The sequence below is a fragment of the Salvia hispanica genome, chromosome 5 (genome assembly GCF_023119035.1).
Source record: "Salvia hispanica cultivar TCC Black 2014 chromosome 5, UniMelb_Shisp_WGS_1.0, whole genome shotgun sequence".
Lineage (NCBI taxonomy): Eukaryota > Viridiplantae > Streptophyta > Magnoliopsida > Lamiales > Lamiaceae > Salvia > Salvia hispanica.
In genome coordinates this window covers 5,505,924-5,517,985 of record NC_062969.1, presented here as the reverse complement: position 1 = coordinate 5,517,985, position 12,062 = coordinate 5,505,924, and the positions used below count along the sequence as shown (strand labels likewise).

At 37.3% G+C, this 12,062-nt stretch overlaps 1 protein-coding gene across 2 annotated transcripts; it reads left to right on the top strand.

Moving 5' to 3' along the window:
• Positions 1-1,628: 1,628 nt before the first annotated feature.
• On the top strand, positions 1,629-4,202 carry LOC125188545 (transmembrane 9 superfamily member 11-like). Of its 2 annotated transcripts, none has more exons than XM_048085474.1 (2): positions 1,629-1,759; positions 1,944-4,202. In XM_048085474.1, the coding sequence occupies exon 2, from the start codon at positions 2,028-2,030 to the stop codon at positions 4,002-4,004; it is 1,977 nt and encodes a 658-aa protein (XP_047941431.1). In that variant the 5' UTR covers positions 1,629-1,759; positions 1,944-2,027; the 3' UTR covers positions 4,005-4,202. The 2 variants fall into 2 exon arrangements, with proteins under 2 accessions (XP_047941431.1, XP_047941432.1); XM_048085475.1 differs by having other exon boundaries at positions 1,673-1,759; positions 1,970-4,202.
• Positions 4,203-12,062: the final 7,860 nt, after the last annotated feature.

Below are 12,062 nucleotides of genomic sequence, written 5' to 3'. Positions count from 1 at the left end.
TATTTATTAATGTTTTATGATAGTAAATTTTGCAAACTATTCTTTGGTTGCAAGAATTAATTAATTAACTATACTCACATCAACTTATACCAGCCTAAATTATACGAATGTTTAGGGAATTTAAATTATGGTACTATATACTAAATCAATACATTCTACTTCTATCAAACAATTATGTTTTAATACATTCTACCAAATGAGCTCGTATACAACTTTATGACTACGAGGATATATAAATTCAGAGTGATTATATTCTTAATTAGTGTACAAACTTTCACTCATATAAATGTTGAAACGTTAAGTAAAATGAGAAAAAATCTAAAAATCTGAGACTTACACGAAAGAAAAGATCAAAATTATAAAAATATATCCGTCCAACTTAATGTTATATCGCATTAGTTAACAATAAAATCAATCAGGATTCATCCAACTTCACTTTCTACTTTAAACGATTGCATTTACATTTTTGAGGGATAATGACGACATTCCTCCCAAACTGAAAATTCTTTACGAAAATGTCGATTTGCCACAAAAAGATATGCACCACATTGCTAACCATATAAATGTTTGAACCTCCATAGGATATACATAAGTATTACTACCATCAATTTTAATATTTAATTAATATACATAGTTCATTCACATTGATTTAGTCGAAATAAAAAAGAATACTCCTATACTACGGGGAGTGATCAATTGCTAACTCATCACTTAATTGCTAACTACAACTAATTTAAGGTCATAGGATTTTAGAAAACGTGTGGTCTACAATTTGTCACGTGTAATTTTTGTTTTTATTAATAAAATAAAAAAAAGATAAATAAAAACGTCAAATTAGGGTTTTAGATGAAAATGTCAATATAGTGTTTCGAAAATATCAACACAATGCTTTGAGAATGTCAACACAATGCTTTAAGAATGTTAACCCATTGCTTATATTGACATTCTACATATATTATATTGACATATTTTATATAGTATGTTGACATTTCTGCTTTACGAAAAAATTGAAAAAATTTTGATTTTTTTTTCAAATTTTGACGTCGGGACATATGCATGTATGATATCGTTGGAATCCTTATCAAAATTATCTTTAATTTGATATATGTTATATGAATTTAACGTTTTGGGATTTCTTTTAAAAGTTAGTTATAACTAAACATATAGTTAATTGACATTAATACCCCTATTGATATTTTATGGAATTAATCATATGCCCTTATTGACGTTTTTTGTTGATCGTATTGACATTTTCGTGGTTGATGATCTAGGCCCTTAATTTGAATATCCAATAGCTATTATTTAGTTGTAGTTAGCAATTAGGTATTGAGTTAGCAATATAACACTCCCCACTGTACTACTATATAAAAATATTGGTAAATCTAATTTTGAGCCAGTAAAAATATTGATAAACTCACGAGATTACATACAAATCGATCTACTACACTTTTTTGTGGAGTCAATTTTTAATTAAGAATTGGCCAAACGCCTAGTTTTAGGCTTCACTAAATCTTGATAATTTAATTTTGTACAGTTATTAGTGCTCTCAAATCTCAATTAAGAAACAATAATAATAGTGGTTAAAATCTATCTCTCTCTTCTAAATGGCATGACGTCAGCCACCGACGCTGAAATTAAACACAGCACATATATAGATAGTCGTGCTTTCCATCAGTCAGCGTATTTCTCTAAATTTCGGCATCTACACGTTCTCTGCCGATGTTCATGTAGCTGTTTTCAATCCCGATTCTACTTCAAGGTCAGTTTAGATCTCTAACATTTCTTATTCAAATTCATTTCAAATGTTTTCTTGAATGTTTCCGTCACAAGTTCTGTTTCAAAATTTCAAATTGGTTTATCTTCTGTGCAATTTTTTGAACTCATTTTGATCTGAAACACCTACTCTGTATAAGACCTCTAAAATTTGTGAATTGTTGCGGCAGATCTTGAAATATACTGTGTTTTCTAGGAAATCATCGTCGATTTCTTGATCTGGGCCGTCCAGATCTGCGACAGTGACGGTAAAGATGGGATCTTTTCACAGTTTGAAGGTGTCGGTCTTGCTTATCGTGTTAGTGATTTCTCAATTGAGCGAAGGGTTTTATCTACCCGGTAGTTACCCTCACAAATATGAAGTCGGTGATTCCTTGAATGTGAAAGTGAATTCTTTGACTTCAATTGACACTGAAATGCCCTTTAGCTATTATAGTTTGCCATTCTGTCAACCCAAAGAGGGTATTAAGGATAGTGCAGAGAATCTCGGTGAGCTTCTCATGGGTGATAGGATTGAGAATTCGCCCTATAGGTTCAAGATGTACACTAATGAGACCGAGATTTTCCTCTGCCAAACAAAGCCTTTGTCGGGTCACGAGTTTAAGCTTTTGAAAAAGAGGATTGATGAGATGTATCAGGTCAATGTGATTCTTGATAACTTGCCAGCAATTAGGTACACTAAGAAGGATGGGTATATGTTGAAGTGGACGGGTTACCCGGTGGGTGCCAAGGTCGATGACGGGTACTATATCTTCAATCACTTGAAGTTTACAGTCCTTGTCCATAAGTTCGAAGAGAACAATATGGCTCGTGTAATGGGCACTGGGGATGCTGCTGAGATGATCCCGCCTGAGAAAAACCAGGGATCAGCTATACCAGGGTACATGGTTGTCGGGTTTGAGGTGGTGGCTTGTAGTTTCCAGCATAAGGATGAATTGGTTAAGAACTTGAAAATGTATAACAAGTACCCAGCTTCAATTAGCTGTGATCCAAACGCGGTGGCCATGCCTATCAAGGAGAATGAGCCGCTTGCTTTTTCGTATGAGGTCTCTTTTGTGGAGAAGGACATCAAGTGGCCTTCAAGGTGGGATGCGTATTTGAAGATGGAGGGTGCTAAAGTGCATTGGTTTTCGATTCTGAATTCGCTCATGGTGATCACTTTCTTGGCCGGTATTGTGCTTGTGATCTTCTTGAGGACTGTTAGGCGGGATCTTACCCAGTATGAGGAGCTCGACAAGGAAGCTCAAGCTCAGATGAATGAGGAGTTGTCGGGTTGGAAGCTCGTTGTTGCTGATGTCTTCCGTGCCCCTTCTAATCCAGCGCTCCTGTGTGTGATGGTCGGTAATGGGGTCCAGATTCTTGGAATGGCTGCGGTGACAATTTTATTCGCTGCCCTCGGATTTATGTCCCCAGCGTCACGGGGGACTCTTATTACAGGCATGCTGTTTTTCTACATGGTTCTTGGAATTGCAGCCGGGTATGTAGCTGTTCGTTTATGGAGGACGATCTTCTGTGGGGATAACAAGGGATGGATTGGTGTCTCGTGGAAGGTGTCTTGTTTCTTCCCCGGTATTTCATTCCTGATTTTCACTCTCTTGAATTTCTTATTGTGGGGTAGTAACAGCACAGGAGCAATTCCTTTCTCTTTGTATGTCATCCTCATATTGCTGTGGTTCTGTATCTCTGTTCCCCTCACCCTTGTTGGTGGCTACTTTGGTGCGAAGGCGCCTCATATAGAATTCCCTGTTCGAACAAACCAAATCCCCCGAGAAATCCCACAGCAGAAGTATCCATCATGGCTGTTGGTTCTTGGCGCTGGGACCCTTCCCTTTGGCACACTCTTCATCGAGCTCTTCTTTATCATGTCGAGCCTCTGGATGGGCCGTGTGTACTATGTTTTCGGATTCCTCTTTGTCGTGCTCATGCTTTTGGTGGTGGTTTGTGCTGAGGTGTCGCTTGTTCTTACTTACATGCATCTTTGTGTGGAGGACTGGAAATGGTGGTGGAAGTCTTTCTTTGCATCTGGTTCAGTCGCTATATACATTTTCCTTTACTCCATCAACTATTTGATATTCGACCTCAAGAGTTTGAGCGGGCCTGTCTCTGCAACGCTCTACTTGGGCTACTCGCTCTTCATGGTGTTCGCAATCATGCTTGCAACTGGCACAGTGGGCTTCCTCTCCTCGTTCTGGTTCGTGCATTACCTGTTTTCATCTGTGAAGCTGGACTGAGGTGCGATGAGTGTTGGTGAACAGGAAACAACTTTTGAAGATTATCTAATAGTTTCTTGTTTTCTGATGAAGTAGAGAATGTTGATCCACAAAAATAACACCACGAAGTTTGGTATTTTTTGGTATTAGATACTCCACTATACTACTCTTTGCAGTCTTTTTTTCCTTATATACACGTATAATTTTCATCTTTTGATATGTTTTCTTGTCAATTTCTGTGGCTGTGTAGATTATTGATGCTAGTATGCTGCTCTGTTTGATATAATTCATGCATCATTTGTCTTCGTCACAATTCGAGAAGAGATGTTTTTTTTATGATATTATGCTATTCTGTTCTTAATATTTCACAATACCATGTTTTCTTATGCTGTTTTTAGACTCCAAATATTCGTTTTTGAGTCTCACTCTCATCAAATTTAAATCCCCCCAATACCTTTTAGAGTAAAATGTGTGAAAATATCGTAAAATTTTTTTAGCCCAATGTGAATTTTCGATACAATTTTGATTCAAAAGACTAAGTAAACCAAATGTGCATTGATAGTAAACCAAATGCCATTATGAGACACTTAATTTTAGTACAGGTTTCTGCCAAATATAAGTCAAGTTGCGCATTATTCACTTTAGGGATTATCTACTTCACTAGAGATTAGAGATCTGTTGTATTAAGAAAACTCATCCTCTAAGGCCCATTTGGCAGTGGTAGGAAGTGAAAATTATTAAAGCAGTTTATGAGAAGATACGAAATGCAGCAGCAGAGATGATGCTTTGGTATGTCTTTGATGGAAGCCTAATCGTGCATACCTTATCATCGCGACTGAAGTGTGCATTGCATAAGGACAAAGGCAAATGCACTCTGGTTCAAAACATAGCAATGTGGCATTTCCAAGAAGAGAATTTGGGAGCAGATGTTTGTTTTCCATTCTGTTATCTGTTTTCAACTTGTTACATTCATGATTTGACTAGATCCTAGAGCTCGTGTCTTAATTGGGTAATTCAACCATACTCGGTAAATCGGTATATTAGACATTAGAGCATCTCCAATAGCGGCTAGCCTACTGGCTAGCCGATTTGCGTCGCTAGCCGGTCGGCTTGCCGGACCATTGGAATCGGCCAGCGCGTTTTCGGCGAGAGAATAGGCGAGCGCACGCCGATTTGTGGGCGCTCGCCGCCATTGTGGCGTGCCGATCGGCCAGCGGTATTTTTTATTTTTTGAATTTTTTTGAAAAACTATATATACACGATTTTAGTTTCATTTTCATTTGTACCACTTGTTTTATTTAGTTTTCTCTCTCTAAATTTATGTACAAGAGCAACATCGAGTGATGGACAACAACAACGAGTCCGATCCGGTGACGAGCGGATCTCGGACTCCCACGGTGCCCGTGGGATGCTGGATGGGGCCAGATGGGCGGGCGAGATGGGCCAAGGGTTTAACGTCCCTTGGCAACAGTTGATGGGGATGATGGCGGGAGCGCATGGGGGGATGCCGGGCGGCGGGCAGGCGACGGCGGGGTGGGGAGGTATGCCCCAGATCACGGCAGCAGATGCTTTGCAACGGATGATGGGGATGATGCCGGTATGGCGGGGAGGGATGCGGCCCGGTATGCATCACGGGATGCAGGGGTCACCCAGGGGGGGGAGGACATGGTCTATCGTCCCTCTCTTGATTTTTTAACGGCTTCGTCTCACACGTCGACCCCAGTGGAGACGCAGTTCACTAGGGATGACCGTTTCTCATTGCATGAGCTGGGGATCGATATCGGGGAGGCGGACACTCCCGTTCCGGCGGGTCGGGCCGCGCCGAAGAAGAAGAAGACTAAGGGGAAGAGCAAGGTGGTCGGCGAGTCGTCGCAGCCGGCTGTTGACGACAGTCCCACGCGGAGAAAGTGGACGGAGGATGAGTACGTCGCCCTGGCCAAGACGTGGTTGTCGGTTTGCGACGATCCGCTGGTTGCGAACAATCAGCGGATCGTCAACATGTGGGCTATGATTAGAAGGTGCTGCTTGCACGGAAAGGACTACGGCGAGGAGGAGTGCGGAAGGGGTGGGAACGCATCGGGCTGCGGTCGGCCGATTTTCGGGGTTGTACACCAACACCCTGCGCATGATGACTAGTGGGCGGACTGAGGACGCCCGGAGGGTAGTGGAGAGTCGGTTCCCCGTGAAGGGGACTTATAAGGAGTTCACCATGCTGGGAGTGCTATCTGGTAATGAAAAACTCCGAGAAGTTCCGGGCGGGGGTCGAAGGCTGGGTGGGCGAAAGCGAAGGCGGAACTACTCCGGCCGGTCCCGGCGCCGAGCGGCCGCGGATCCCACGACCTCCCCGGATGCTTGAGGAGTTTCCGACCCCTCCATCGTTTGCTCGTCGCCCTCGCCCGGTTGGCCAAAAGCGGGCGCAATGGGCGGCGAGGGGATCCTCCCCACTATCGCCCCAGGAGGTCATCTCGGCACCCCCCACGCGCGTACACCTTATTCTCGCGTCAAAAAACGGAGGAACGGATGTACAAGGTCTTCCAAGAGTGGAGGGCCGCAACTGACCCCACGGAGAAGAGGTTTCTTCGCTCGATGCTCGACAACATGCAGGTGGATTTGGATGCCACGAGGGCACTGATGGGGGGCTCAGACGCGGGCTCAGATGACACCGATGTGGAGGTCCCGGGTGGCAACGGCAACGGCGGCGAGGACGACGACGGCGATGAGGAGTAGAGAGAGGCGGAGCTCGTGTGTGGAAGCCCGTTTTTTTTTTGTCTATGTATCTTTTTTTTATTTAAATGAAATGAATGCATTTTTCCGTATATGTCTCGTAAATTTAATTCCGTAATTTATCGTAAATTTAATTGCGTAAAAATGTAGTTGTTTTTGAATTATTTTTATTGCGGCTAGCCTGTGGCCGGCCTTAGGCTAGCCTATTTGAATAAAATGATGATGTGGCAGGTGAATTTTTAGTGCTGATAACGTAACAGGGAGAGAGAGTGGCTGGCCTATAGCTGACCTATTGTCATTGCGGATGCTCTTAATAGTTCGATAAATTGTACCTTCGGTTGACTGTGTCTCATTAAATATTGATCATCAACTCAATTTTTATTTGTCCTGCCTTGATTGTTGGGCTGTTACAAGTGCACAGCTTTTCTGCATTGTGAAAAGTCCATGTGTACTAATCTTAGTATAATCTTAGTATACATAGATGAAACTGCATGTTTTAAGGCCTACAATACAAGTCTTTTTTTTTTACTGATAAAAAACAACCATTTTTTAACTCACATCTGGTATCATATATACAAGAATCAGCTCAAAGTGTAAAAAAGACAAATTTGAGACAATTCTAAACTCGAGTTTCTACATATATGCAAGATTTGTTTAATTAGTAGGTAAGCATATTTAGAGTAATCTCAAAATACCTAATGTAGTTGTATGTTGGAGCATTATTAAGTGATAGGATTTTTATTAAGTTTTCAACAACCAAAGTGAATTTTGTTTAAAGAAAATTGTTGTGGGTTAGAAGATTTGTTTGAAGAAGCAACTCATAATTTCTGGGCCTTAAGAATTTGCATGGACATATGAGACTGTAGCAAGTGTCTTTGGTGTTCAATTAATCAATTTAACGACAGGTATCATTTAGTATGTGGTACCACCACATAAATCCAAATTAACTTGCAAGTCACAATAAATGGTCACATCCAACACTTTGCAAATATTACAACACAAGATTTTTCTCTTTGGTGACGTCAGTCTTCACAATACAACATTAACACCATCTTTACTTATGTACAAAATTATATACATGTAAACATATTTCATGCGTTACTTAAGATAATTTTGTACATTAAATTTATATTGTTAGTACATAGATAATATTAGTAGATACTACTACATAAATATTACTCCTACATTGATTCTAGTTTGACGGAGTAGGAGTTTATTTTATTGGATAAAATTTGTTCTTGAGTTATGAAATAATGGATCTGGTTAAATTGTAAATGAACAAAGGAAATGTGAATATAAAAGAATGTTATCATAGGCAGAACTAATTCTTAATGCTGAACTGTGGAACTACAATATAGTGTATTAGTATTAGACAACACATAGTTTAATTCAAAATTATTTTAGTTCAATCTTTCTACAATGAAGATTATAGTAAAACGGTGATTTCATAAAATATGCAAATTAGATGATAGTACATCATAAATAGTTCGAAAGTCAACTGCTACAGAAAAGTAAGTTGGTTTGAATTTATAGATTAACAACGTTTCAATATAGTGGTTTTATTTTTTTAATATAAAATGGGTAATTCAGTAATTGGAATTATGGGTTTTCCAGAGTATAGATGGGTTCTCAAACTTTAATTATTTTCAGTGCTAACATATGATTAAATGTTAAACGAATTCTAAAATATTAGGTATAGGACTAAAAAGTGAAATACTCAATGAATATTCATGAAGTCGCCGTCAACATCTAACTTTTGAGTTTTGACCATCATAAATGTGAACATTTTGCATCATTGTGATTATATAATTCAATGCTTGCATTAGTAACTGCAAGTTCACCGAAATCCGATTCCAATTTTGGTGGAATTTTAATTTTGGAAAATTATGAAAAGAATTAAAATTATGAGTTAAATCAAATTGGACTGTAGCATACGAGTTTAAAGCCAATCAGCTAGTCCATGTAAAAACATTAATGTAATTTCTTGAAACTTCTCAATAGTAATAAAAAAAATATTTTTTATTGGGATGATTTAATGGTAATGTGGATATTTTAGAAGTAAAAGAAATCTCAGAGTTGAAATTCGACGATTATTTATAATTACATCATCTGGTTTAAAGTTTAAACTAGAGATTCTATTACGTACTATAGTCTTTTGTGCAATCTAACTTATCACAAAAAATATTTATTTATCACACAAAAATATTTTTGGGATGAGAGAGGAATGAACGTCATGCATTGAGCATTTTAGGCAAATAAAGGGGTAGAGTAGGAGTTACTTCATTAAATCTCCATATTTCCATGCAAAAAACTGGGAATCTTGATTAGGATATGCCATTTACAAAGATAATGTTTTTGGTTGAATGAAGCATCAATTTCCAAGTAATAGTTACCATACGTGCAAGCATGAACCATAGGCTACCTTAGCTTTCAATACTCAACAAGCAAGCTCTTATGTCACATTAATTAATTAATTAATTAATTAATAACCATTTTTATATATTCGTATACATACGCATATACAATCTCCCTCTCTTGAATTTATTTGAAGAAGGTTATACACAATTTAAGTACTAAATTAAAGTCTAGTAAGATCACTGGCCCAACTGTGGTGGCGTACATGCATACAATGTACTCCCTCCGTCCCCGATTAAGAGTCACACTGTTCCATTTCGGTCTGCCCCCAATTAAGAGTCACACTCCATTTTTACCAATAATAGTAAGTAGGTCTCACATTCCACTAACTCAATTCACTCACATTTTATTATAAAGCCAATATAAAAAATGGGTCCCACATTCCACTAACTTTTTCAACCAACTTTTCTTTACATTTCTTAAAAACTCGTGTTCGGTCAAAGTGTGACTCTTAATCAGGGACGGAGGGAGTAGAAGATAACTAATTAAGTTGCAGATTCATAAAGGAAACTGGGAATATTCCAACAGCTAAACTTTTCCTCTTTCACACTTTTGTGTTTAAACTTGGCTAATAATTTCTTAGATTATGTTGTAATTTTGAAAGTCTAGTGTGTGTGTGCTAGCAGAGACCAATAATTGTGAAATGTTTGATGATAAAGTTATGGCATGTTACTGATAGCCTGGATTATTGAGAGTGTAACACTATTAACACCCTTGATTTGTGATGGACAGATAAATTTGATTAGACTCTAAGCAAGAATCTAATCAGTTGAAATCTCTTGAGGCATGTTTGAGCATTAATTGATTGCGCCTACATTATCCATTTCAAATGCATCTAACTAATCAACTAGAGATACTTTTTGATTACTCGATCACTTGGTGATTTTCTTGATTCTTTCTATGAATTTACATGTGATTTTTTTCGACATTTATAGATTTTGGTTCTCATCTTTGAGAAATTGTGGTATTGTTTTTGCTATAATGTTGGTAGATCGATTGTGTTTGTTGAATGAACTAATGCTATTACACGTTTTTGAATTCGCACAAGGATTCACCGATTGTCCGGATTGATGAGGTAATTGAGTACAAGGTTTTAGGTTCGAATCCTGACAACGTAAATGTGGGAGTTTTATCCATTATTATGGGGATTGGGGACTCATTTTGCGCATTGGGTACAGAACTATTTCCTCAATGAATAAATTGAGATTAAACCGTGATTTACCCCCTCACTATTCTGTCTAGTCCGGAGTGTGAGGACCATAGAGATGAGAGATTCGTTCTTTTAGTAAAAAGGACAATAATTGTGATGGGCTTGATTTCGAAGTCTCTAGTTCATTTGCATCTATGCTTCAATTCGCAACCAATGAATTACTATCTTAAAAATTGAATTTCATTTATAAAAACTTAGTTGAATTTCACACTTCATATTTTAAAATATTTTATTAATTAGTATGTTCCAAATAGTAATATAATGCGATCAACAAAAATATCATTAAAAATTATGAAAACCTTTTTGTCGAGCCGGGGATTTAACGCTTGCTAAAATTTAATTAGGTTCTACAAAGTGTAATATACTAGCACCATTTGCGTACATTTTATGCTAAGAAAAAAATAAACAGAGGCAACTAATAGTGTTGTGCTTAAGAACTAAGAATAGATATATTTTAAATACTATAAAGAAATTCAAAAGTCTGAAAATTATTACCCTGGAATTGTGACTTGTGAGGATGTTGGAAATAAATTAGGATGCATGGGAAAATAATGGGGAACTGCCCCCACCCACCACTACAATTCTACACTCAATTAGATTGACTTATTAATTTCACAAAATTAATAGGATAGAAACGAAATATCTCGACTTATAAATATATTTATAGAACCATAATTTTTTATCATATCTCAGTATCTCACTAATCAATTTTCTAAATATGCAGTAGAAAAAAAACTCTTGCGGGAGTCTTTATAACTATATATATGTGAATAGATCGATGCATGTGTCGCCTACCTTAAATCCATTTGATTTTATAACTATATTAGAAAGTCCAGAGTTGGAAATTAATGTCTAACCACTTCCTTGAATACAATGGCAGCTGTTTACGATTAACAATATTGTTGACCAATACATATATTGCAAAACTCGATCCCCATTTAATTAATAAAAGTTTCAAACTTGGTTCACTGCCTTCTTCACTAGCTTGAAACAATATACACTAAAAAAAACTGGGGAGGGGAGGTGGGGAGGGCATGGGCCGTAAGACACATATATTTAGTTCAGATAAATTGCCAAACAAATCACAAAATATTATCAATTGAAACTAAACATCTCAAATCAATGCCTATAGAGAACTGAAATTACAATATAAGTCTCATGAGATTCTTCTATTACCAATTGATTTTAGGATGAAATCCACAAATTTTTATCAAATATACTATATCTATATGAGTAAAATTTTGGTCATTTTACATTTGTCAAAAAGTTGAAAATGAAATTATAAAAGATGAAAATTTCACAATTATTTACTTGTATCACCAAAAAAACTAAGTTAACATAGTCGTAACATTTCTACATGTTTAAAACCGGTTTCATTATTATTGCCTATTTTTCCATAGATGAAATAATTGCAAAATATTCACCTCTCGTGATTTAATTTTTCAAATTTCAAAAGATGTAAGAGTGACCAAAATTTGACCATCGTGATTTATTGGCAATTTGTTTTAAGGTTCCAGTAAATACTAATAGTAGTAGTAGTAGTTCACACATGTATTACTGAAGACAGACAAAAGTCGAAACAAAGAGTTAATTCATTACTGAAAATAAAAGAATGATGATGAGAACAAATATAAATATTGTACATGGCTCACAATCTGTGTTAGCAATAGTAGCAAGTATAGATACCATTTCCTAAAATGAAAATGAACAATCCTAACGTTACAATAACA

Bases quoted from the DNA above. Each gene is read 5' to 3' on its own strand.
- LOC125188545 (XM_048085474.1), top strand. From the start codon at position 2,028: ATGGGATCTTTTCACAGTTTGAAGGTGTCGGTCTTGCTTATCGTGTTA.